Source organism: Felis catus, chromosome B4 (assembly GCF_018350175.1).
Source record: "Felis catus isolate Fca126 chromosome B4, F.catus_Fca126_mat1.0, whole genome shotgun sequence".
NCBI lineage: Eukaryota > Metazoa > Chordata > Mammalia > Carnivora > Felidae > Felis > Felis catus.
Genome location: NC_058374.1, coordinates 141,601,856 through 141,627,083, shown reverse-complemented (window position 1 = coordinate 141,627,083; position 25,228 = coordinate 141,601,856). Strand labels below are relative to the sequence as shown.

Here is a 25,228-nt window from a genome sequence, read left to right as displayed (position 1 = left end):
GGCTCCTTGGAGCCCCACTGCTGGGGACTGGGACATTGGAAAGCTGGCTGAGGGCCCTGAGAGCACTGATGTCTGTAACAATCGTTTAACCAGCATCCCAGCGCTCCGCAAGAACACAGAAATTAGGCTTTGGTTTTTGCTCAGGGGCCTTCATTTCCCAGAGTTGAAAATCTAGAATTTTAGTGGTTTTGCTTTTAGGTGACTCATCTAGGATACAGGTGAGCCAGTCTGCCAAAACAGCTAAATCTGGCATGGATGTAGTTTCCCGTTCCAGCCTGGTCCTTTTTTTTTTTTTTTTTTTTTTTTTTAAGATTTTATTTTTAGGTAATCTCTACACCAACATGGGGCTCGAACTCACAATCCTGAGATCAAGAGTCACTCGCTCCACTAACTGAGCCAGCCAGGCGCCCCTAGCCCGGTCCTTTTAACTACCGGAAGAAGACCTGGTTCAGCCTGTTAGTAAACAAAGTTAAATGTTTCCAGGTGGATTCAACATCTAAAGGAAGACCAGGGGCACCTGGGTGGCTCAGTCAGTTAAATGTCTGACTTTGGCTCAGGCCGTGATCTGGTTCACGAGTTCAAGCCCCACGTTGGGCTCTGTGCTGACAGCTCAGAGCCTGAAGCCAGCTTCGAGTTCTGTGTCTCCCTCTCTCTGCCTCTCTCCCACTCACACTCTATCTCTCAAAAATGAATAAGCATTAAAAAAATTTTTTTTAAAGGAAGACCAGAATTTTGTTTGAAAACAATTTGCAGTTAATTCTAGTAGCCGTGAACAAGTCACCAGGCTTTTGTGTGCAAGCCTGAATTTTGCTCCCATCAACAGCCTTGGGAAAGGCTCCTATCGTTGTTCTGTAGATATTTCCAGTGAGTGTTCTAGCATCTTGCCCAACATAAGGGGTTCGTTTCTCTAAGTCCCCTTCAGCATGTACCCGTGGGCCCGGCCCTCACCAAAAACCCGTATGGACTTAACTGACGCAAATCGGAGAAACCAGGTTGGTGAGCTTGAGTCACTTAACGTTAAGTTCTTCAACAAGCCTGTGGGGTCCTCAGTCACTTTAGGAAACTCTAACAATGCTTACGAGCCAGCCTTATTCCAGGCAGTGTCAAAAACTTGGGGTCTGTCTGGATCCTCAGAAGACTTAACTCCAAAGGTGCAGGTTTTGACAGTTTTAGGAAAGGAAGGAGTTGGGGAAGCTTGGAGGAAAGGGAAGCTTGCTGAGATAATCAGAATAGGGAAACCGAGTGTGCAGGAGGTGGGACAAGGCGGCTGCCTCTTGTCCTGAAACAGAAGACAGGGCGGTGGAAAAAGGCTCGGAAGCTTTTTTGTCTGTTTGCTTGCCTCAGTCTAGAAATTGTATTTTGCAGGCAGGCAATTTTAGATTCCTGGCAACATTTTGAAGCTTCAAAATTCCAGTCAAAGTAGGCATCCTATTCAGTTTTTGTTGTTTTTTATTTAATTTTGAAGTAATCTCTATGCCCAACATGGGACTCGAACCCACGACTCTCGAGATCAAGGAATGCACGCCATACTGACTGATCCAGCCAGGCCCCTGCCCCCGCTCCCCTGCCCTTTTAATCAGTTTTGACAATTAAAAAAAACAATTTTTTTTAACGTTTATCTATCTTTGAGAAGAGAGAGAGCATGAGCAGGGGAGGAGAGAGAAAGAGAGAGACACAGAATCCAAAACAGGCTCCAGGTTCCGAGCTCTCAGCACAGAGCCCCACGTGGGGCTCAAACTCACAGAGTGCGGGGTCATGACCCGAGCGGAAGTCTGACGCCCAACCGACTGAGCCACCTAGGCGCCCCAGTTTTGACAATTTTAGAGCCATGGCTGTCCGGTTTTGAAAAAAGTAAGTTAGGGGAGATCGAAAGTTCCTCACAATGGCCCCTGACGTTCTAAATTACTTTTGGTTCCGTGGGTCTGTTTGGTTAGAACCGCACGAGAGGTCACCATAGTTTTTAAACATACAACTGGCTGGGGTCCCAGAAAGGGGGGGGATGTCCTCAAAGGAGTGTGATGTCTGGGCTCCCATTTCTTGGAGGTTTTCAGAGCAAACATGATGAGGGAGAAGGCAAGCGGACACCCCACAACCCTCCCCCAGGTGGGGTACATGTGACGCTCCTCAGGCACTCCCGCTGCCCAAGGACAAAGGAGAGGACAGAAAACAAATGGTCAAACTGAGAGTCTCCAGAAGTTTACAAATGTCTTAGTAAATTACAAGAAAAAGGCAATCTCATCAATAGTCTCATCTGCAGAAAACTGTGGACTCAGTTTCCTGGAGCCCCAACACTACCCTCCCCTCCATGTGATGTGGGAACAAAGGCAAGAAGGAAACGGTAAATAACATTAAATTTATTACCTGCTGCCCGTTGACAAATGCAGAGTATAACATTTCTCCAGGAACCCCATACTGTCCTAATGTTAATGCCTTACTAGAAGAAAACAACCATAGCCCGACAATAGAGAGGTCTCCAGTATCTTAGGAGTTCTCTTCAGCATATCAAAGTCCTTCTGGAAAACTCTCTGTTGCCTTTACCTCGCACAAGTCCATAGTATGTAACCAGTCCAGCCCAACCCAGCCCCTCCTGCCCAGGGGTCCTGTCCTCCTGCTTTAATAAAGCCACCTTTTTGCACCAAAGAAGTCTGGGGAATTCCTTCCTAGCCGTGGGCTCCATACCCCCATCAAACAGCTTCCCGAACCTTCTAGTTCTGAGGAGGTTGACCCACGGCCATCACACAGACGCCGAGGGTAACCTGGCACTCACACACCGAGCGCCGAGCAAACTCGCCCTCCAGCTCCAGGGTGGGCGACAAAGCCGGGCGCTCTGGCAGCTGCGAACCGGACAGGTTCTCGCCTGTCCGCTCGCCGGCTCCGAGCTAGTTGCCGGGTTTCCTGTCGGGACTCCAGGTCACCGAGCAACGTTAACCTTAAAAATGAAAGTTACTTTGCCAGCAAAAATGGGTTTCTTCGGGAAGAGTGGAGAGTGCAGTCCGGACCAAGCGGGCTACGGCAAACCCCAGGCGAGCCCACAGAGGAACGGGGCTTCGCGGGGGGCGGGGGCTGGGAAGCTGGGCGGGTCTGAGCCAAAGCGCACTGGAGGGAAGCGGGGCGCAGGACGGGGGGGATGTCCACGCAGACGCAAACCTGGCGGCGGGCCAGCGGGGTTCGGGGGACACTCCCGTCCCAGCCTCCCCTCCGGCAGGGCCGAGCCCTCCCCCAGGCTCATTTTCACCTTCCCAACCTGACTCCGCCTCCTTTATTTAGCCCGCGGTAGGCCTCAGTTCCCCCACCTGGGCCGCCGTGCTCCCAGCCGGAAGTGCCCTGCCCGCCGCGACCTCCGGGTCTGCCCGCCCCTCCCGATGACGCAATTCCGGCGCGCCGGCTCCAGCGCGCTTGCTGGGTCGCTGGGCAGTGACGCCGCGCGGGGGGCGGCGGTGGCGGGAGCTGGAATCGCGGTCGGTTAGCGGGGTGAGCCCCGTGCGGGGACGCTGCCCGCCGCCAGCCCCACGCCCGCTCCGCCCCTCTGGAACGGCGGCAGGGCGTGCGAAGCCGGCCGCGTGCCCTGTGCCCGGCCCTGGCGCAGGCTCTTGGGCTTTGTCACGCTTCCGTGACCCCCCAAAGGTTGAAGGCTGCTGGACGGGAGCGCTGCCGAGCTGCGGGCGGCGGGCCCGCGGAGCGCAGGAGCCTGGGAGTGCAAGTTGTGAGCCTCTGGGTGTGGGTTTAGGGGGCCGCCTGGCGTTCGGCCCCGTCTGAGCCTCTCCCGCGGCTGGGAGGCTTTCCCGCCCCAGGGCCTGGAGCTGCGACCCCGGGGCCATGGCCAGCGTCCCCCAGCTGTTCGACGACCTGTGCGAGGCCCTCCTGCCCGCGGCGAAGGCCCGTCTGGGCCAGCGGGGCGTGAGCCGCAAGAGGGCCAAGCAGGGTCTCAAGAGGGTGGCCTACAACGCTCTTTTCACAAATCTGTTTCAAGAGGAGACTCACAAGTTGCAGGCCGACCTCTCGAAACTCCCGGTGAAGAACAAGGTCCTCCTGCTGTCCTTCGACCTGAGAGCAGGCGGTCTCGGCCCCGAGGCTGACCGTTTGGAGGAGCTTGTGGAGGAGCTCCAAGCAGCCCCTGGCTGTCCGCTGACGGAAGTGGCGTCTGTTTTGGACCTCCTGGTCCGGCTGGCGGGCAGCGGGCCGCCTCAGGTTCTGCAGCGCAAGCGGGACTACTTCTTTAACAACAAGCATGTTGGGAGAAACGTGCCCTACAGCGGCTACGACTGCTACGACCTGAGTGTGTTTGAGATGGACGTTCAGTCTTTGATCTCCAGAGAGGAGTACTTATGTCAGGACATGGTCCGGAAAGCGCTTCAGGTGATGGAGGCGGCACCAGGCACTGGCCTGCCCACCGTTGGGCTCTTCTCATACGGTGACCCTTGCAGCGACAGGTTTGAGAGAGACACCCGGGTCTCGCTTTTCGGTGCCCTTGTGCACAGCCGCACATACGACATGGATGTCCGGCTGGACCTGCCCCCGATGCCTGACAGCGCAGACCTCTCTGGACTAGCCATTAAGGTAGAGTGTTTGCTGTCCTGTCTCCAGCTCCCAGGGCATTTGGAAATGCCTCTTTTGACCTTCCCTGGGTCATGGTAAAGGTAGGAGAGTTCTCCCGTCCCGGTCACTTGGTGGCTGAGCCGTGGTGAGGCGGGGCTGCTGGAGTGGGCTTCCGCTTCGCGGGCAAGGACACCTCTGCCCACCTGCGGACCCGAGCAGCAGGCTGTGAGTCCTCTGTTAAGAGGTGAGGCGGGAGGTCGCTTCCTCTGTTCTCCAGAGTTGCTAGTTACACTTAGGTTAATTACAAGAAAGTAACCAGTTCAGTCCCTCCTTGTGCCAGCCACATGGAGCACTCAGTAGCCACGTGGAACAAAATACTGGTTTGTACTACATGTGCAGCATTTTTCACCTACAATGTGGGATATGTCCTACGTTATTAAATAAATCGTTGTTGGCCTTTATGTTTTGTGGCTTTCTGTTGCTGGTGGATGTGCTGTCATTACTGTTATTCCCCTGATACGAGAAATTCTCACTATCATGAACATCTTGGCGTGCATACATTTTCTTGTGTCCACTGTGATTTTTTTTTTTCCCTGGGTTCCCCAAAATGGAATTTCCAGATCAGAAGCATTTCATGAAAAATTCTATCGTAAGTTATGTTGACACTTATATGTCTTATCAAATTGGAAAGTGATACTGTTTTTTAAATGTTTACTTATTTTGGGGGCACCTGGGTGGCTCAGTCAGTTAAGCATCCGACTTCAGCTCAGGTCATGATCTCATGGTTCGTGGGTTCGAGCCCCGTGTTGGGCTCTGTGCTGACAGCTCGGAGCCTGGAGCCTGCTTCAGATTCTGTCTCCCTCTCTCTTTGCCCCTCCCCTGCTCATGCTCTGTCTCTCTCCAACGTTTATTTATTTTTGAGAGAGCGCAAATAGGGGAGGAACAGAGGATCCAAAGTGGGCTCCATGCTGTCAGCACAGAGCCTGACACAGGGCTCAAACTCCAGAACCATGAGACCATGACCTGAGCTAAAGTCAGATTCTTAACCGAATGAGCCACCCTGGCATCCCTGGAAATTGATAATCCGTTTAATTCCTTAAATGATTCAGTGGTAGTGAAAATGTTGTGTAGTACCTACGTGCTTGGGAGAAATAGAGGAAATATTCCGCTAGGTATTTCTTGTAATTAGTAACTGGAAGCGTATGGAAAAGTCCTGGAATTCTGATCACACTTGGCTGAAATGTAGACCCAAAGGCATACGTGGTGTTTCCTTCTTCCCTGTGGTCTCCAGGTTCCTCAGAGTGTGGATCAGTCGGAAGATGAAGGGTTCCAGTCAGCATCTAACTTGACTCCTGACTCCCAGTCTGAACCAGGCATGACCCCGGACATCGACCTGTGGGATGCTGTGCTCACCTACGAGGCCAGCAAGCGGAGGTGCTGGGAACAAGTTGGATGGTACGTGTGCTTTTAACCGTGAAATGCACCCCCCCCCCCCCCCCGACGTGTGAGCGTGGCTTTGTAGCCTGGCTCCAATGGGATTAGGAGCCTGGCAGTTTCAGTCAGGCTGCTTTATAGAATTGCCCGGGTCACGGGAGGTGAGAAAGATGCCGAGGGGAAGGACCTGCCGGCCCCACAGAGGTTGCCCTGTGCCAGTGACTTCTCCAATTCAGACAGTCCGTTGGCAGCTGAGTTACGTCCTTACCGTGAGGGCTCCCAGTCAGAGGTGTCAAGGGCAGGCTGGTGGCCTCTGTGGTCAGGGTCAGGAAGAGATGCTCCCTAGGCACAGGGTGCCGGTGAGGGGGCGTTGTTCGTGTGCACGTGTCTTCACATCTGGGGCTGACGGTGCTGCTGTCTGGCTGATAAGTTCCAGTCACACAGTGCTGCCTTGACTGGGGCCAGCATCTCCGTCCCTGGGTTCGACTGGTCCAGAGGCCTCTGCACTCAGGACCTCTCCTGAGTCCTCCCAGGATGGGGACAGAGGACACACATTTCCCAGTATTTACTCCTGGAACCTTCTTTTCCCATGTCATCTGCTCGCAGTTCTGTAGTCTGCCAGTTTGGAGAGCAGTGAGGGGAAGAGTCAGGGCTAGCAGGGCATCGAGTGCCTTCTGATGCGGCCCTGGGCTCTGGCAGGGTCTCCCGAGGGTGGCCGCGGGCTTGCGGACGGGCACTTAGGTGCTGGTTGTGCTCAGGCGTGGCTCCTGCTGGGCAGCCACCTGTCCCTCCGCAGGCAGATTCCTCCAGGGATGGCCCTGCTTCCCTCAGCGCCACTGGTGTTAGTGGTCGTGTGGTCTTTCCTGTCCTGTAACCTCCCGTTAGGGCTTCAGGCCTGTCTTGTGCGCGCAGAGCGAGTCTAAATGTTGCTGCTAACCCTTCACGTGTGTCAAGACTGGGCCAAGAAGCTAGCACTTTCTTTTGCAAACATTTGCTTGGTGGTATCTCATTTATCCTACTTTTCTAGGTCACCGTTTAGGAGATCATTCTGTCCACGCCCCTGTTCTGAATGCACTTAATCACCTTGGTGTCCCCCAAAGGCCGCTGACCACAGTGGTCTTCCCTGTGAAGATGACTGGCCGAGCCCCCAGGACAGGAGTCTGTCCTCTCAGCCCACCATGGGTGGCTTCTCCAGGGAGACCTTCAGGCCACGCTTCAGCTAGCTGTGGGCCCCACATTCACCTGTCCTGGTGGGAACCTGACCCCCCCGAACGCTGACCCCTGACCCCCTGACCTCAAGACCCTGGAGGTCTTCTGATCAAACTCATTTGATAAATCTCTGGTGCTTGTTTCAGTTTGGATCCTGGGCACCTGCTAGTTTCCTACCCTGAGTTCAGACTAGTGGGCACTAGGGAAGGTGCTATCCCGCCAGAGGCAGAGCCGTCAATCCCCCAACAGCCCTAGGATTGTGACCTCTGTCCCCCCACAGCCTTAGGACCGTGGCCTCTGTCCCCTCCACAGCCCTAGGACCGTGACGTCTGTCCCCTCCACAGCCCTAGGACCGTGACGTCTGTCCCCCCACAACCCTAGGACCGTGACCTCTGTCCCCCCACAGCCCTAGGACCGTGACCTCTGTCCCCCCACAGCCTTAGGACCGTGACCTCTGTCCCCCCCACAGCCCTAGGACCGTGACCTCTGTCCCCCCACAGCCCTAGGACCGTGACCTCTGTCCCCCCACAGCCCTAGGACGGTGCTCTCTGTCCCCCCACAGCCCTAGGGCCGTGACCTGTCCACTGAGACCCCGGAGGACCTCTCCTCTGTGCCTCACCCTGCCACCAGCTCCGGCACCGGGCCGCCTTCCCTGCTGCTGGGCTTCTCTGCCATTCCTCTGTGGCCGCCACCCGTTCTGGGCGCAACGGTTTCTTTATGTTAAGGGCTGAGTTCCCTGTGGGGATAGGTTTTCCTTCACGCGCTTTTCTCCCTCGGCTCTGAATTCCCAAAGGGGGCGCATGTGGCCACGGTGGTGCCGGGTCGGCCCTGGAAGGGTGGGGGCAGAAGCAGCCAGGGGTGTGGGAGACGTGCACACACCTGCCCGGAGGGACTCCCTGGAGGAGCGTTTGGAAGGACTTCGAATCTTGAGAGGTTTTTCCTTTCTTCGGGCTTTTCTTTCCCCTGGGAGGTGAGGGCTGATGTCCGTGGTCTGGCCACACCCCACCTGCCCATCTGGACGCCTCAGGACTGGCCTCTCTGCTTCCTCCTGCCCCTCCCTCTCGCCTCCACGCAGCTCGTGCTACTGCCGGCACCTCGTTGCTCCGTCTGCCACGCCGGATGGCTGCCCCTGGTGTGGAGCGAGGGCCGGCCCTCCCGTGGAGTCCTCCCATGGAGTCCTCCCGGCCCCCGGCCCCACTGACGCTGACCCCTTTTCTCTTCTCGCTGCTCCCAGGGCCTCTTGTTCCCTCCCTGGCCCTGGGTTCCGAGTCGGTGCTTCCTTGTTTCTTTTGCAGCGCCGGCCCCTGAGGGCTTGTCCACCTGGCTGCTCCCCGATACTTGCTGAACGAGGGGAAAATCCGTTTATGGTGCGTTGTCGATTAAAAAGCATTTGTATTTTAACAGCTTCTAAGATGTGTTGTTCCTGACCTTGTATATCCCTCCTGATGGGATCCAAACGTGCTGGTGGTCAGACACGTGGCTGATGTGGGAATGTCCTGTAGCCTGGAGCTCTTCCCCCACAGGAAAGATTTTTGTCTTTGAAGAATAAATGATCCTCTTTCTGATATGTTTTTGATATGCTAGACCTAAAATTACTTTTTTTTTTTTTTTTTTTTTTTTTTTTGCAGAGGAGGAGAAAAGAGCTGTTTAGGTATTAAAAATGAGAAGAGTTGTAAAAGGGTCTGTATTCCCTGAGCTCCCTTTATTAAGAAATGACTCTCTCGGTGGGTCTTAAAAACCAGGCTTTCATGCTTTTCAGTAAGGGTTGAGAGTTTTCAAAGGAATACCTAAAAAGCAATACTGGGGTTTTTTTGGCTGCTTCTGAACGATATGGCTGTGCTGTGTAGACACCGTTTGTGAGTTCCTGGCGAAGGACCCTGTGGAGGCAGAGCTGCTCGTGCCCAGAGGCACCGTCTGCGAGGCCCAACGTACCTGTTATGTCCTGAAAGTTTGTGAGACTTGCTCTGAGGAACGGAATAAAGGAAACCTCGATAACACGTTCCGGGGGCCCGCAGGGGGCTCTCGCTGTCTCCAGCTGCTCTGGGCTCTGCACCCTCCCAGGAGGAAGCCTGTGGGAAGCCTGGCCGCACCTCCTGCCGGGGAGATGCTGCCCGGAGTCCCTGACCCGGAGTGGTGGGGACCATGAGCTCCCCCTGCCGGCCGCCCGGCGCGTTCAGCAAGCTCTCTTTCACTCCTTCCCCAGGGCGGGCAAAGTGTACACGACGTGAAATTTGCCATCTTAAGCACTTTAAGGATACAGTTTTGTACCTGGATCAGGCAACTTAGCGGGGTGTCTTCAGGGTTCCTCCATGCTGTAGCGTCTGTCACAGCGTCCTTTCCAAGTCCGGATGGTCCCCATTTTATGGACAGGCCATGTTTTGTTAATCCATTCATCTGTCCGTGGACACTTGGGGTGTGAATAATGCTGCCGTGAACATTGTGCTTATTCTTAACATGCAGATACCTTGTGACTGTCACCCTGAGGGCCTCCGGGTGCCCCTTGGGTGCCCACTGGACGGGTGGGGGCGTTTGCTGCTGCTTCGGTTTCACACCTGGCCTTACTGTTGCGAGTCCCCCTCTCTCCTGCCTTCTGTTCGTGCAGCTAAGGTGTGCGTGTCGCCTCGCCTGCTCAGTGCCCCCTCCTCTGTCTCCCCCACAGCCCCCCCGGCCATAAGGAGGAGCCCTACCTCACCGAGGCGGGAAGGGACACCTTCGACAGGTTCTGCAGGCTCCGCCAAGGGGAGCTACAGGTGCTGGGCGGGGGCCTCCTGCAGGCCCCACAGCCCGTCCTGGTGAAGGAGTGCGAACTGGTGAAAGACGCACTGAATGTCCTGATCGGGGTCGTGTCTACCACATTCTCCCTCTGCCAGGTAAGGGAGCGCCGGCGCGCCGTGACCGCACCAACATGGTGTCGGCGGCCTGCCGTCCGCCTGGCGCTCTACGGGGTAGAAGGAAGCCCCTGCAGGAAGCAGGCGGCTTCATGTGCGAACCTTTGGGTGCTGGGGGTGGCTGGAAGCCGGCTCCGTGGCCTGCCCGGAGATCATGGCGACGGTCTTCTCTTTTCAGTCCTAAACAGTGTTTCTTTATTAACATTCTTGTAAAGCTGAACAAAAGTGAGACGTTTATTACTATTGGTGAAACAGTAGAAGTGTGCCCCCCATTTCCCTGCCTAGGCTTAAGAAGTGTCAAGGGGCCCTCTGAGCCTTCCCTGCGCTCAGATAGGTGCAGACTCAGCCTCCAGGCGCACCTGCCCGGCAGGAGGGAGCCATGCCGTTCGGAGACCTTGTCGCTGGCTTTACCCAGGGCTCTTGGCAGCTCCTGGCTGGTGGGCGGGGCCTAGGGCATCCTTTTTGCCTCTTGCCGAGCACTTGTAGAGTAAACAGATGTATTTACAAGCATCAGGCCTTTTGTACACGTTATTCTGCAAACTTACGGTATCCAGCCTTTCTGTATCTTTTTTTTTTTTTTTTTTAATGTGTATTTATTTACTTAGAGCAGGAGAGCAGGGGTGGGACAGAGACAGAGGGAGAGAGAATCCCAAGCAGGCTCCATGCTGGCAGCACAGAGCCTGACACAGGGCTCAAACTCACTGCGAGGTCATGACCTGAGCCGAAATCAAGAGTCAGACGTTTAACCGACTGAGCCACCCAGACACCCCAGATGTTTCATTGCTAGTATATAGAAGTAACTGGTTTTGTAGACTGCCGCTTTGCTGAATACGTTCATTAGTTCTGATGTGTTTTGCGTGTCAGGGTTGGAGTTCTTTAGGGTTCCCTGTATATGAGATCCCATCATTGGGGTGCCTGGGTGGCTCAGTTGGCTAAGCGTCTGACTTCAGCTCAGGTCATGATCTCACAGTTTGTGGGTTCAAGCCCCGCGACGGGCTCCGTGCTGACAGCTCAGAGCCCGGAGCCTGCTTCGGGTTCTGTATCTCCCTCTCTGTCTGGCCCGCCCCCACTCACACTCTGTCTCTCTCCCTCTCAAAAAGAAGCAAACACTAAAAAAGAATTTTTTTTTTTTAATTAAAAGAGTTTTTTTTAAAGATCCTATTCTCTGCAAATAGACAACTTCTTCCTTTCCGGCTTGGATACCTTTTATTTCTTTCTCTTGCCTCATTGCTCTGGCTAGGACTTCCAGTGCTATTTTAAACAGAAGTGGTGAAAGCAGGCATCCTTGCCACTCTCCTCGTCCTGGGGGGAAAGACTCGCCATCGTTGAGTGTGCTGTCAGCTGTGGGTTTCTGTGCGTGGGCTTTATTGTGTTGAGGAAGTTCCCTATATTTCCTACTTTACTGAGTGTGTTCATCATGAGAGTGTGTTGGATTTTGTCAAACACTTTTTTTATATCAATTGAGATAATCGTATTTTTTTTTCTTTTAATGCAGCCTGCTGCATGGATTGTTGTTTTTTTTTTTTTTTCCACTTCACTTCTTTAACGAGTATTTGTTGTTACTTAAGCCATGATTCAGGATCCCAGGGTGGGAGTCACCACGTACACAGGTGCCCCTTCACCACCCTGGGAGGTAGATGGAGGAGAGGTGGGCGGTGCCAGTTCCAATCTTCCCAGGAAACATGCCTTCTGCCCAGTGATCGTCCTGGGCTGACACCCGGGACAGGGACAGAGAGACTTGTCACCATCTGACCACAGACATCACTTCCGCCAGCAGTCATGAAATCCAGATAGTTCTGCCCACGGTTCCTGGTCTGGTTCTGGTTGGGGAAAGCAGCTGTCAAAAAGGGCAGTCAGGGGAGTGGGGGGGCACCTGGGTGGCTCCGTCGGTTAAGTGCGTGACTCCTGGTTTCAGCTCAGGTCATGATCTCACGGTTCTTGGGTGTGATCCCTGTATCAGGCTCTGTGCTGACAGCACGGAGCCTGCTTGAGATTCTGTCTCCCTCCATTCCCCCCCACCCCCCGCCCCCGATAAATAAACTTAAAAAGGTAGGGGCAGACTGGTAGTTCTTGATCTTGGGTCTTGATGTTTTCTGCCACGGGGCTGACTTCTAAAGACAGCTCTGAAGCAGCTCACAGCTCAGTGTGACCCTCAGCAAAGACCGAATTGATGGATTTTTATAGGTTGAACCACCTATTAATATGGTGCTGGATTTGATTTGTTAGTATTTTATCCAAGATGTTTGCATTTCTGCTCACAAGGGATGTTGGCCTGTAGTTTCCCTCCTCGTACTGTCTTTATCTTTCTTTGGAAGCAGGGTAGTACTGGCTGCCTAGAATTAGGAAGCATTCCCCTCTCTTCGGTTTTTGGAAGAGTTTGAGAATAGTTAGTGTCAGTTCTTTCTTTGGTAGAATCATCTGGTCCTGGGCTTTTCTGTAGTTGGGAGGGTGGTTTGTTGTCATTGTTTTCTTTAAACTGTGATAAGATACACAGAACATTTACCACCTTAACCTGCTGGGAGGTCCTGGGTTGGTGGGAATGATGCCTCGGCTGGGAGTGCCTGAGGCCTTCACTCGGGTGTGGGCCGCCGGCTTGCGTGTTGCCCTTCCGCTGCCCGCCAGGTGCCAGTGCTGAGGGGGGCTGGCCTCTGTGGCTCTCACTGTCATTGCGGGGCGCAGCTCAGCAGCAACCATCCATCATTTCCTTGGGACACGTCCCTCGGAGTCAGTCATTAGATCGAATGGCAAGCACTGTTTTAAAGCTTCTGCCCCCGAGGACGTTGTTGTGTGGGCCTCTCTGGGAGTGTGGGAGGTCACTCGTGTTCCCACACCCTTGTCCACGGTTGGCTTGACCTCCTGGACACGTCGTCTTTCTCAGTGTGGTCGGTGAGGAAGGATGCTGTTGTGTTTCTGCGTGTGTTCAGTACTCGGGGTGGGACAGAGGGCTGTGCTTTCTGACCGTCTGCTCTTGGCTTTCGGCTCTTACTTTTGGTGTGTTGGTTTGGGGCACCCGGTCCGGGGGCGCCGGGCAGCGCTGTGGCTGGGTGCGTGGGTGCAAGGGGACGTGGTGCCCGACCTCAGTAGCCTCTCCTCTGCTCTGCCCTGTCCAGCCAGCTCAGACCTTCATGGTGAGGCGGGGTGTCCACGTGTCGGGAGCGTCCCCCGAGAGCATCAGCAGCCTGCTGTCAGAGGTGGCCGAGTGTGGGACACACTACGCACGCCTGAGCCAGTTCTCCCTGCAGCCTCTACTGGACTCTTCATGCAGCAAGGGCCTCGTGCTCCAGGTACAGGCCTGAGTCTCATGGCTGTCAGACCGTCCTGACAGCTATGACAAACTCTGGGAGAGAGCCTCACAGATTCTGCCCCGGGAGCACTGAGACCAAACCTCGTGCCTCCCTTGGTAATGCCTGAAACCCGGTAGTGACTTTTGAGGAACGGGGTCCCCAGTGATTATGTTTCAGCTCATCTGTCACTTAACTGTGGGCCATGGGCTAGAGGTATGGCCAGCATTTGGGGGGCCTGAGCTGTTTGGGGTGGGTACATGCTGCCTGGTCCCCACCGGTCCTCAAGGAGTCGCCCAGTGACTGACACAAGGTCCTCCCTTGAGGCGAAGTTCTAGGGGCCGACCGGGCCGCCTCCAGGCCGGGCAGAGCTCCCCCCTGCCCGGGGACAGCAGGCATCCAGACGGAGCAGGGGAGCAGGGCGTCTGGGGAGAACTGAGTGAAGAGCAACAGGGAGGCTGAGCCAAGGAGGCAGAGCGCTGGGGCCCACGGGGGCCGGGCCGCACGGGTTCCTTCACGTGGGGCCCTGCAGCAGTGTTATTGGGTGATGCGATGAGGCTCGGGTTTTAGACGGCGCAGGCTGGGCCCGTGGCAGTAAGAAGGAGACTGACGAAGACAGGAGGGACTGCATGGGGATTGTGGGACGTGACGGGTGGGTGGACTGACTTTTGTTCCAGAGCGTTCCATGCAGACCTCCTGTGAAGACGGCTGCTGAGCTAGGGCCAGGGCCCAGGGCCCAGGACGCGTGTGCTGCCACCACCCTAGTGGTTTGAGCAGCCAGAAACCCTCTCGAGTTGGCACCTGCGTCCCCGTGGGGTTTCCTGGTGTGGCTGGGGTGTCTGGGCATGACCCATAGGTGCCTGTTCCTTGGAACATGGAGCTGCAGGCTTGGGGGATGGAAGGCGAGCCTTTCCCAGCTCCAGTGCGTCCTTTCACGTTCTGAGCTTGGCGGCCACGTCCAGGGGCCTGGCCGCCCTCCTCCCAGCCTCCTTGCCCAACAGGCCTTCACCAGCGGCCTGAGGAGGTACCTACAGTATTACCGGGCTTGCGTTCTCTCCACTCCACCCACCCTGAGCCTCCTCACCATTGGCTTTCTCTTCAAGAAACTGGGCCGGCAGCTCAGGTGAGCCTCAGCATGGCGGCTGAGCGTGGGGGCAGGTGGGGGACTGGCTTTGCGAACAGCCCTCCCGGTCCGTGTCTGGACGGCCCTCACCCAGATGAATGCGCTGGGTACTGTGTCACCGGGTGCCATGTGCTGTGTATCTGTTGGTGGCTCGCCACGGCAGGCCCTGTCTAGGGCTGGGGGCTCCTGCCTGAAGGGCACACGGGGTTCCTGCAGACCTGGCTCCTGGCACTCGGGGGCCATCTAGCAAGCACAGGCAGAGTGTCAGTGGCAGGTGCCATCTGGAGAAGGGAACATAAGGGCCTAGGGGTGCTGAGGGGGAGGTTCGGTGGGAGAGGAAGCCTTCCAGGAAGCAGGGCTGGAGGTGGGGTGCAGTGAGGGAGGCAGGAGTCTGGGGGCACCTGGAGGGTGTCATGTGGAGCACAGACTGCTGCAGGGCAGAGAGGGTGAGGGACCCGGGAGGGGTCCCGCCAGTCATCCAGGCTAGAGAGGTGGCCTCCTGGGCGAGGCAGTGGGGGTGCTGCAAGTGTAGGGGAGGGGTCGTGGAGCCAGGGCAGCTCTGAGTCTCCCCCGGGCCTGGCGAGGAGGTGGAGATGCACGGGGTGTCCAGGGAGGGGTCGGGCAGGAACCCTGAACCTGGGTCCTCGAAGTACAGGTGCTCTTCCAGCTGGAGCATGGAGGCCGGCGGAAGTGGGCCTGGGACACGTTTGCTGAGGTGTCACGGGCCTAGGGGCCCTGTGTGTCTCTTGCCTGGCCTCACTCGGGCCCGTCCGTGTGTCCAGGTACCTGGCCGAGCTCTGTGGTGTGGGCGGCGGGGGACCGAGGGCCGAGTTCCCGACCGTGAGTTGTGCACTCTTAAATTTTTTTTTTTTTTCAACGTTTATTTATTTTTGGGACAGAGAGAGACAGAGCATGAACGGGGGAGGGGCAGAGAGAGGGGGAGACACAGAATCGGAAACAGGCTCCGGGCTCCGAGCCGTCAGCCCAGAGCCCGACGCGGGGCTCGAACTCCCGGACCGCGAGATCGTGACCTGGCTGAAGTCGGACGCTCAACCGACTGCGCCACCCAGGCGCCCCGAGTTGTGCACTCTTAACCGAGCGGTGGCCCTGTGGGATCCGGGACTGGGGAGGCGGCCGAGGGCAGGCCCCTTGGTGGGGCGTGCGCTGAGCCCCCTCCCCTGCTGTCTCCAGGGGGTGAGGCTGCTGTCCTACCTGTACCAGGAGGCCCTGGACAACTGCAGTAACGAACACTACCCGGTGCTGCTGTCCCTGCTGCAGACCAGCTGCGAGCCCTACACGAGGTGCGGCCCCGCTCTGTCCACGCGCCTGTGTGACCGCGGCCTCTCGTCGGGCAGCTGCGGGGTGCGGGGGGGGGCGGTGTGAGGAGGGGACCGCAGCTCGCCGGGCGGACCGCCGCCTCACCGCCCCCCGCCCTGGCAGGTTCATTCACGACTGGGTCTACAGCGGGCTCTTCCGCGATACTTACGGCGAGTTCATGATCCAGGTGAACCACGAGTACCTGGGCTTCAGAGGTAGGCGGCTGCGGGTTGCTGGGCTGGGCCTCTGCCGTCAGGTGGCTCAGGGCCGGTGCCTGACGGTGGCCAGCCGTGTGTCCTGTCTCACATCCAGATAAGTTTTACTGGACCCACGGCTACGTGCTCATTTCCAAAGAGGTGGAGGACTGTGTCCCCGTGTTCCTAAAGCATATCGCACACGACGTGTATGTCTGCGGGAAGACCATCAACCTTCTGAAGCTCTGCTGCCCCCGGGTGAGCCCCCCCCACCCCCTCTTGTGCTCTTGCTTCCCGTCCCCTGAGACCTGGCCGTCTGTCCTTAGTTTGTGGTGACCGCTCTCTCAGTTTCCCCCGAGTGTCACCAGCAGCTCTGTTCAAAGGCAGGAGGGAAAGTTGAGGCATTCAGAGGCTCAGGGGCAGGGGGCTCCTCCCTCTCTGTGCACGGGGGTGGGGGGGTGCCACCCCGGTGGGCAAGGGTTCCCTCTGTCCCTCTGCACAGGGAGCTGCCCCAGGCGGGCCAGGGCTGGGCCACATCCGCAGGGAGCTGTGTCCTGGCTGGGAGGGTGGGGAAGAAGGGGTTGCCAGGGTTGCCTCCTCCAAAGGGGAGGCCTGGACAGCAGCTTCCCCATCGTCCGTGGGGCTGAGGCCCTGCGCCAGGGGTGCTGCTGCTGTCTGAGCAGAGAGGCAAGCAGGCTGCCTGTATGGGGCTGGGGAGGGGCCAGGCTCAGCCTGTGGCTAACGGGGCCCCTCCTGCGCTGGGCCAAGAAAAAAATGGAGCTGCCCGGACGTGGGGAGGGCCAGGCCTCGGGGGCGGCCAGCAGTGGCGTCTGGGCCGACCGCGGTGTGTGAGTGCCGTGTCCACGGCCCACGCTCCTCCCAGTGAGGGAGGCTGAGGGGATTGCAGTCTTCACAGCTTCCAGAGGGTTGTTCCTGGGAGGCAGGATGGCCTGTGCCGCAGGGCAGCCTTGGCCCGGGCAGAGACCGCCACAGCCCGTCTGTGATGGCCCTGGAGCTGTGCCCCTTGGTCGAAAGAGGTGTTTCTGAGAAAGCGAGCTGTCCCCACGAGTCACCGGAAACAGGAGGAGCCGGCTGTGGGTCTGTGTGTCGCTGGGCTCACCTCAGGTTCTCCCTCTTGGCAGCACTACCTCTGCTGGTCCGACGTCCCTGTCCCTCGGATCTCGGTGATTTTCTCCCCGGAGGAGCTGAAGGAGGTGGAGAGGGACTGCGCCATCTACGTGGGGCGCATGGAGAGGGTGGCGCGCCACAGCTCCATCAGCAAGGAGGAGAAGGTGCCGGCCTTTCCTTGCCCGTCCTTCCCTCTAAGGGCCTTGGGCTGATGGGGAGGGGCGTAGGACATGGTGAGGCTGGCCCTCGTGTTCTCTGTCCGGGTAGGGTACCTGGGTGGGGGGTGCACGGGGCAGGGGCTCTGTCCTCTCTTCTCTGGGACTGGCTGAGCAGTGACTGCAGGACAGGAGGACCCAAGGCTCCTGTACTCGGTGGCCTCTGTGAGCTCCTCCCCTGCTTGGAAGGGGCTGGTGTACTGACCCGAACTTTTGCGTATTTTGTGTACCCGGGGAGGGGTTTGATGGAGAGCCCTTTGTGGCCTGGCATCTGGTGGCCACAGGGAGATACGGGAGGGTGGTGGGGTGGGCAGACCTGAGAGAGCAAGTAGAGGGGGAGGGGGTAGAGCTGGAGGAGGGGAGGGGGCTGGCCCTCCTTCCCTGTCGGGGAGCCCTCCGGGGTGGGCACACACAGGCCTGGGGTCTTGGCCCTGGGTCTCGGCCCTGGGTTGCTCTGAGGGCGCGTAGACTACCTCGCCTTGTTGCTGTGCAGGGTGGGGCGCCTTCATAGCTGGAGGGGCCGGCCTGGGTGTGCGCAGCCCCCACCCCCAGGCTGGCCTGGAGGGAGGAGGGAGGGAGTTAGGATGTGGTGTTTACAGATGGCTCTTTTCAGGAATTACGAATGGAAATCGCCAAACAAGAATTGATCGTCCAGGCCCGGGAGGCAGCATCCAGGGTCCTGCGAGCGCTCAGTGGTGCGTGGGGTTCGGGGCCTCCCCCTGCGGTTCTGTCATCCCCCCCCCCCCCCCGCCTCCCCGCTGCAGGTAACACCGCCTCTCCCATCTCCACTAGACCGGCAGACGTCTGAACGCATGGCCTTGGATGCCCGGAAGCGAGAGCAGTTCCAGCGGCTGAAGGAGCAGTTTGTGAGGGACCAGGAGGTAGGCCGGGGGGCCTGGCGTGGGTGTGGGCCCACGGAGTCTGGCTGTGACCAGCAAGACCGCGTGTGGGTCCTGTGTGCAGAGGCGCCGGGCGGCCAGGCAGGAGGACCCGGATGGCGACTTCGGCTATGCCCGAGAGCTCCGTGACAGGGAGAGGAGGCTGAGGGCCCTGGAGGAGCAGCTGGAGAGGAAGGCGAGGTAGGTGGCCGCCACGGGCTGACCCTCCTGGGGTGGTCTTGTGATGGTCTTCTCTTTCCTTTGAAGATCTCCCAGGTAGGGAGAGCAGGAGTCTGGACGCAGAACGTCCCCCTGAACTGACTGCTTATGTCGCTTTGGTGCCATTAACTTGTCCTGCCCTCCCCTGTGTCCCTGGTGTCTCCCAGCGGCACCTCTGTGGGGCACTGTCACTTGCTGCTTGTCGTCTGTCTCGGGTCCTGACCCGGGATACTGGTGATGGAGCGTGCATCTGCGTGTGCGCCTGGACCCTGGTGTGTGTGGGTGGGTGGGTGGCTGGATATCGTTCTCCTGTTTGTAGCAGAAAGGCTGTGCCCCTGGTCTGAGGCCGCCAGGTGGGAATGAGCCAGCCCAGGTCTGAACCCGGGTGCTTGCGGTGAGAGGGCCCAGATCGCCAGGAGCGACGTGGTGGCTTTGGGCTTTGCTGCTGTGCACCTCTCGATTTGTGCCGCGTTCTCTGCATTTGGCACCGGCAGATTGGCGAGGCACCTTTTGTGCAGCTCAGGAAGAGAGGCCTGGCAGCCCAGGCCCCCTGCCTGTCCTTTCGCTTCGGGCCTCGTAGGGCTCATTTCCACCCCCCGGGCCCCCTGCCGGCCTTTTGCTTCCGGCTGCGGCTGCATAGGGCTCATTCTGGCATTTGTTCAGCAGTCATCTGCTGAGCCCTGGCGGGGGCCTGCCCCTCCGGGCTCCCAGTCTTCTGGGCAGAGAGACCTGCCCGGCGAGGCCCCCACGGGGGCCGGAGGGAGCAGCTGCTGGCCCGGGAGGGTGCCAGCAGTGCAGACTGCCCGCCGAGGGCCTCTGCCGTGAGCCATCCTAGCCTCCCGGGCACCGGCTGGACGGCACCGGGTGACCGTGGCAACATCTCTGGGCGTGGCTTCAGGCAGGCGCTGGTGGACCATTACAGCAAGTTGTCTGCAGAAGCGGCTCGTCGAGAGCAGAAGGCGCTGTGGAAGATCCAGAGGCACAGACTGGCAGGCGCGCGGCTGCGTTTCCTCGTAGAAGATGAGAGGCGCACTCGGGTATCCCTGTGGTTTCCGATGGAGCCCCTCCCCTGGGCCGTGGGGGACTCGGAGCCCCTGAGGTGGCACACGGGCCTGTGTTCTGGGGGAGGGGCGGTGACTCGCATCCGTTGCTCAGAGGTGCCAAGACTGGAACGTGAGCGTCCTGCCCTCAGACGACACAGACGGGGCCGTGGCTCCCTGTAGGCCCAGGCTGCGAGAGAGTGCGGCACGAGCCTCTTCTCGTCTCCGCGCCACGGGGGTGGTGGGCGGTGGGTGAGGGCGCTGAGGCTCGGGGTTGGCTTGAGTGGACTGGATGCCCACCCTGGTGGTTGAATTTCAGGAGATGCTGAAGGACGTGTGCGAGAAGTCCTCGGAGGCCCCAGCCGTCCTCCCTGGTGCACGCTCCCAGGTGAGGGGCTGGGGGCAGGCGTCGGGGGTGCAGCAGGGGGCTCCGTGAGCTGGATGCCCCGGTGTGCGCTGCCCTGGGGGCACAGTGGGTGCTGGGCCTGGCTCGTCCCGACACTTCCCCACCTGGTGAGCTCTGGTGCTGCTTGCAGAACTGAGCTCGGGGGACGGAGCCGGATGACTGGAGGGACCAACACCCACTTCTGTTTCAGGCTTCGTCTCCAGGCCCCGAGCACTTAGCCGGAGGCAGCACCTGTGACTCTGGGTATGCAGGGCGGCACGTGGCTGCTTACGATTGCCCGAGCGCCCAGACACCGCGGCTCCCCCGGCCTCTGGTGGCGGCGGTCTGTGGCCCGCAGCCAGAGCGGGTGGGCAGGCCGGGGCCGTTTTCCGAGGGCCTCGGTATCCAAGACTTCCTGCCCACAGCCCGGGAGGCTGGAGAGGCTGAGCACGCTGGTGTGGCCCCCATCCTGGAGCAGGCGCTGCAGACCATCGGCTCAGACCTGCCTCCCTCTGCTGTGTCTGAAGTGGCGGGCACAGAGCCCTCTGGGCCACAGGAGTATGATTTCAGAACTATCCTGAGGCCGGCTGTGGTCACCTTGGCTTCCCCAGCGTCTCTCCAGACTGTAGGAGGTGGCTCGAGTAATGAGGGGCAGCAGTTGTGGGGGGACAGTCTCATGCAGCTGGAGAACACATGTGTCCCAGATGGGCCAATGGCTGTGCCTCACTCACACCCCCCTAGACTCAGATCCTCCCAGGAAGGGAGTAGCCAGGCCATGGGGCAGCTCCTTGGGCATGTGCCAGGGGGCAGCATTCCCGCAGGGGGTTATGCTTCTGGGATGGCTCCCTCGCGACCACAGTGGAACGTCCACGGACACGTGTCTGACGCCAGCATCAAGGTGGGAGAGAATGTGTGCGACGTGGCCCCTTCCCGACCACGATGGAACGTCCACGGACACGTGTCTGACGCCAGCATCAAGGTGGGAGAGAATGTGTGCGACGTGGCCCCCTCCCGACCTCGATGGAACGTCCACGGACACGTGTCTGACGCCAGCATCAAGGTGGGAGAGAATGTGTGCGACGTGGCCCCCTCCCGACCACGATGGAACGTCCACGGACACGTGTCTGACGCCAGCATCAAGGTGGGAGAGAATGTGTGCGACGTGGCCCCCTCCCGACCACGATGGAACGTCCACGGACACGTGTCTGACGCCAGCATCAAGGTGGGAGAGAATGTGTGCGACGTGGCCCCCTCCCGACCTCGATGGAACGTCCACGGACACGTGTCTGACGCCAGCATCAAGGTGGGAGAGAATGTGTGCGACGTGGCCCCCTCCCGACCACGATGGAACGTCCACGGACACGTGTCTGACGCCAGCATCAAGGTGGGAGAGAATGTGTGCGACGTGGCCCCCGCCCGACCACGATGGAATGTCCATGGACATGTGTCTCAGTCCCGTGTGGTGCTGGGTGCACTCTCTGGGGAAGACCAGCCCGATACACCCGCGCCCTACCAGAGCCCCACTGACCATGAGTCCCAGTCAGGCCTCAGCCTGGGAGCACAGAGCCCTGTCGGGGGGCATGAGCCGCGGCGGCCTGCAGACAGGGCCTCAGATGGTTCGTGTAGTCACGTGGTCAGCTCCGGCAGTGGGGAGGCGAGTGACCAGGCTTCGCTGTCTGCAGTGGCTGCATCTGGGGCTCTGGGAGACAGTATCCCTGAGGAGCCAGGTCAGTGGGGCCCCCACAGCTGTCCTATCATGGGTGGCACCTGTGGGCCCAAGAGGGGTTTGGGGCAAGGAGGAAGGGCAAGAAGTCTGCGGCCCTGGGGACTCGGGGGGAGCCACCTTGTAGGAGGCACTTGACCCTGATACTCCCTCCTGCCCAACTTGTGTTGCTCACGACCAGGGAGAAGTGGGGACACTGAGGACCTCTCTCCAAGCCACCCTTCAAGCTCACAGGTCAGGGCAGACATGGTTGGGGGTCAGGGGTCAGGGGTCAGGGGAGTAAGCCGTGCTGCCTCTACCCGCCCCCACTCCCCCCCAGCCTGGCATGGGCAGTGAGGGCTTTGGCCTTCCGGCATGGGGCAGCATGTTGGGGAAACCCCCTCCCCCTTTCTTTCCTCTTCCGTACAAGGAAGGGGCGGGTTCCTTGAGGCCTGGTCGTTCTAGGAAGGCGTGGCTACCGGGAGCAGCCCTGGCCTTGGTGAGGAGGAGGCTGCGGCCCAGCGCTGGGGCCAGGAGCAGGCCTACCTGACGGGCCTGGCGGAGCAGTACCGCCTGGAGCAATACCCGGACAGCTACGAGGCCATGTGTGAGTGGCCAGCCACGTGGGCAGGTGGGTAGGCGGAAGCCCGGCCGGACGGGCCTCGCGGCTTGACAGCAGCGTGCCGTCCTGCAGCAGAGCCTCCTGTCGCCCACCTGCTACACCACGGGCTTCCGCGGGCCTTCTCCCTCCCCGAGGAACCCCGGGTCCGGTCGGATGCAGATGAGACAGCGGTGGAGCTCAGTGAGCTGCTGCCGCTGCCCGTGCTCATGAAGCACTCCATCACCGCCCCGCTGGCCGCGCAGTGAGTGCCCTCCCTACGGAAAGCCTCGTCCTGCGCCTGAGCCGTGGCCCCGCCCCCAGCTGGCCCTGCCCCCACCCCGACCCTGCCCCTAGGCACCCTGTCCCCAGATGGCCCCGCCCTGCCCCTGACTCTAGGCCCCGCCCTCCCGCCCGCCAGCGTCTCCTTGGTGAACAAGGCTGCGGTGGACTACTACTTCGTGGAGCTCGGCCTGGAGGCGCACTTCGAGGCCCTGCGGCACTTCCTGCTCATGGAGGATGGAGAGTTTGCCCAGTCCCTCAGCGACCTGCTGTTTGAGAAGGTGACCCCCGGGCCAGGGTCGGGTGGGGGTGGGGGGGGGAGGGCGGTGGCGCCGGGACTCCCTCCGGACGCGTGTGCCCTCTCCTGCCTCAGCTGGGGGCGGGGCAGACGCCCGGGGAGCTCCTCAACCCGCTGGTGCTCAACTCGGTGCTGAGCAAGGCCCTGCAGTACAGCCTGCACGGGGACACCCCGTATGCCGCCAACCTCTCCTTTGCCCTCAAGTTCCTGCCCGAGGCGTTTGCCCCCAACGCCCCGGACGTGCTGAACTGCCTGGAGCTCAGGTACAAGGTCAGCAAGGCGTCGCCCAGTGGGCGGGGAGGGGGCTGGGCTGCAGGGGCACGCTGAGCCACCCCCACCCCCCTCCCCGCAGGTGGACTGGCCCCTCAACATCGTGGTCACCGAGAGCTGCCTGAGCAGGTACAGCGGCATCTTCTCCTTCTTGCTGCAGCTGAAGCTGATGATGTGGACGCTCAAGGACATCTGCTTCCACCTCAAGCGCGCAGGTGAGGCCCGGCCGCAGCCCTCGCCCGCCCCTGGCCGGGGGCCCCGGCTGACCCCTCCGCCCTCCCACAGCCCTGGTGAGCCGCGCGGCCGGCTCCGTGCAGTTCCGCCAGCTGCAGCTCTTCAAGCACGAGATGCAGCACTTCGTGAAGGTCACGCAGGGCTACATCGCCAACCAGATACTGCACGTCACCTGGTGTGAGTTCCGGGCCCGGCTGGCCGGGGTGGGCGACCTTGAGGAGATCCAGCGTGCGCACGCAGAGTACCTGCACAAGGCCGTCTTCAGGTGAGCTGCTCCTGGTGCCTCGAGCCGTGGTGGTGGTAGGGTTCCCCGCCCCCCAGCAGCCACCTGTCTCCCACTGGCTGCCCCCCCCCAAAAGCCGCCTGTCTCCCCAGGGGACGGTCTCCCACTGGCTGCCCCCCCCAAAAGCCGCCTGTCTCCCCAGGGGACGGTCTCCCACTGGCTGCCCCCCCCAAAAGCCGCCTGTCTCCCCAGGGGACGGTCTCCCACTGGCTGCCCCCCCCAAAAGCCGCCTGTCTCCCCAGGGGACGGTCTCCCACTGGCTGCCCCCCCCAAAAGCCGCCTGTCTCCCCAGGGGACGGTCTCCCACTGGCTGCCCCCCCCAAAAGCCGCCTGTCTCCCCAGGGGACGGTCTCCCACTGGCTGCCCCCCCCAAAAGCCGCCTGTCTCCCCAGGGGACGGTCTCCCACTGGCTGCCCCCCCCAAAAGCCGCCTGTCTCCCCAGGGGACGGTCTCCCACTGGCTGCCCCCCCCAAAAGCCGCCTGTCTCCCCAGGGGACGGTCTCCCACTGGCTGCCCCCCCCAAAAGCCGCCTGTCTCCCCAGGGGACGGTCTCCCACTGGCTGCCCCCCCCAAAAGCCGCCTGTCTCCCCAGGGGACGGTCTCCCACTGGCTGCCCCCCCCAAAAGCCGCCTGTCTCCCCAGGGGACGGTCTCCCACTGGCTGCCCCCCCCAAAAGCCGCCTGTCTCCCCAGGGGACGGTCTCCCACTGGCTGCCCCCCCCAAAAGCCGCCTGTCTCCCCAGGGGACGGTCTCCCACTGGCTGCCCCCCCCAAAAGCCGCCTGTCTCCCCAGGGGACGGTCTCCCACTGGCTGCCCCCCCCAAAAGCCGCCTGTCTCCCCAGGGGACGGTCTCCCACTGGCTGCCCCCCCCAAAAGCCGCCTGTCTCCCCAGGGGACGGTCTCCCACTGGCTGCCCCCCCCAAAAGCCGCCTGTCTCCCCAGGGGACGGTCTCCCACTGGCTGCCCCCCCCAAAAGCCGCCTGTCTCCCCAGGGGACGGTCTCCCACTGGCTGCCCCCCCCAAAAGCCGCCTGTCTCCCCAGGGGACGGTCTCCCACTGGCTGCCCCCCCCAAAAGCCGCCTGTCTCCCCAGGGGACGGTCTCCCACTGGCTGCCCCCCCCAAAAGCCGCCTGTCTCCCCAGGGGACGGTCTCCCACTGGCTGCCCCCCCCAAAAGCCGCCTGTCTCCCCAGGGGACTGTCTCCCACTGGCTGCCCCCCCCAAAAGCCGCCTGTCTCCCCAGGGGCCTGCTGACCGAGAAGGCTGCACCTGTCATGAATGTCATCCATAGCATCTTTAGCCTGGTCCTCAAGTTCCGCAGCCAGCTCATCTCCCAGCCCTGGGTCCCGGCTGGCGGCCCACGGGGTGCCGAGCACCCCAACTTTGCCCTCATGCAGCAGTCCTACAGCACCTTCAAGTACTACTCCCATTTCCTCTTCAAAGGTGACTGTCCCCTAGGGCCGGGTGGGCTTGGGGGCCGCAGGGCAGGAGCTACGGGGGGGGGGGGTCCTGGCTGAGCCGTTTCCCCTGCTCCCTCCACCACCAGTGGTGACCAAGCTGGTGAACCGCGGCTACCAGCCCCACCTGGAGGACTTCCTGCTGCGCATCAACTTCAATAGCTACTACCAGGATGCCTGAGGCCACGACACAGGTGCCCCCCCCCCCCCCAGCACCTGGCCTTCCCGGGAGGGCGGGTCAGGGCGCAGTGACCACAC

General features: G+C 60.1%; 1 protein-coding gene across 8 annotated transcripts in view; it reads left to right on the top strand.

Moving 5' to 3' along the window:
- Nucleotides 1-3,405: 3,405 nt before the first annotated feature.
- TUBGCP6 (tubulin gamma complex associated protein 6) overlaps nucleotides 3,406-25,228 on the top strand; it is a 32,027-nt gene continuing 10,204 nt past the window's right edge. For 4 of the 8 annotated variants that reach the window (XM_045062562.1, XM_045062561.1, XM_045062560.1 and 1 more), the window contains exons 1-25: nucleotides 3,406-4,557; nucleotides 5,828-5,991; nucleotides 9,839-10,049; nucleotides 13,178-13,351; nucleotides 14,350-14,471; nucleotides 15,254-15,311; nucleotides 15,663-15,772; nucleotides 15,912-16,003; nucleotides 16,101-16,240; nucleotides 17,125-17,274; nucleotides 17,939-18,020; nucleotides 18,118-18,206; nucleotides 18,289-18,404; nucleotides 19,321-19,459; nucleotides 19,782-19,850; nucleotides 20,059-21,574; nucleotides 21,752-21,804; nucleotides 22,015-22,156; nucleotides 22,244-22,412; nucleotides 22,569-22,710; nucleotides 22,803-22,997; nucleotides 23,080-23,212; nucleotides 23,283-23,496; nucleotides 24,757-24,956; nucleotides 25,060-25,164. In XM_045062562.1, the coding sequence (XP_044918497.1) occupies nucleotides 3,817-4,557; nucleotides 5,828-5,991; nucleotides 9,839-10,049; nucleotides 13,178-13,351; nucleotides 14,350-14,471; nucleotides 15,254-15,311; nucleotides 15,663-15,772; nucleotides 15,912-16,003; nucleotides 16,101-16,240; nucleotides 17,125-17,274; nucleotides 17,939-18,020; nucleotides 18,118-18,206; nucleotides 18,289-18,404; nucleotides 19,321-19,459; nucleotides 19,782-19,850; nucleotides 20,059-21,574; nucleotides 21,752-21,804; nucleotides 22,015-22,156; nucleotides 22,244-22,412; nucleotides 22,569-22,710; nucleotides 22,803-22,997; nucleotides 23,080-23,212; nucleotides 23,283-23,496; nucleotides 24,757-24,956; nucleotides 25,060-25,151 (5,313 nt within the window). In that variant the 5' untranslated portion in view covers nucleotides 3,406-3,816 and the 3' untranslated portion in view covers nucleotides 25,152-25,164. Of the gene's footprint in view, nucleotides 4,558-5,827; nucleotides 5,992-9,838; nucleotides 10,050-13,177; nucleotides 13,352-14,349; nucleotides 14,472-15,253; nucleotides 15,312-15,662; nucleotides 15,773-15,911; nucleotides 16,004-16,100; nucleotides 16,241-17,124; nucleotides 17,275-17,938; nucleotides 18,021-18,117; nucleotides 18,207-18,288; nucleotides 18,405-19,320; nucleotides 19,460-19,781; nucleotides 19,851-20,058; nucleotides 21,575-21,751; nucleotides 21,805-22,014; nucleotides 22,157-22,243; nucleotides 22,413-22,568; nucleotides 22,711-22,802; nucleotides 22,998-23,079; nucleotides 23,213-23,282; nucleotides 23,497-24,756; nucleotides 24,957-25,059; nucleotides 25,165-25,228 lie in introns of those variants that run through there. The other 4 variants (XM_045062564.1, XM_045062563.1, XR_006601228.1 and 1 more) reach the window with 4 other exon arrangements.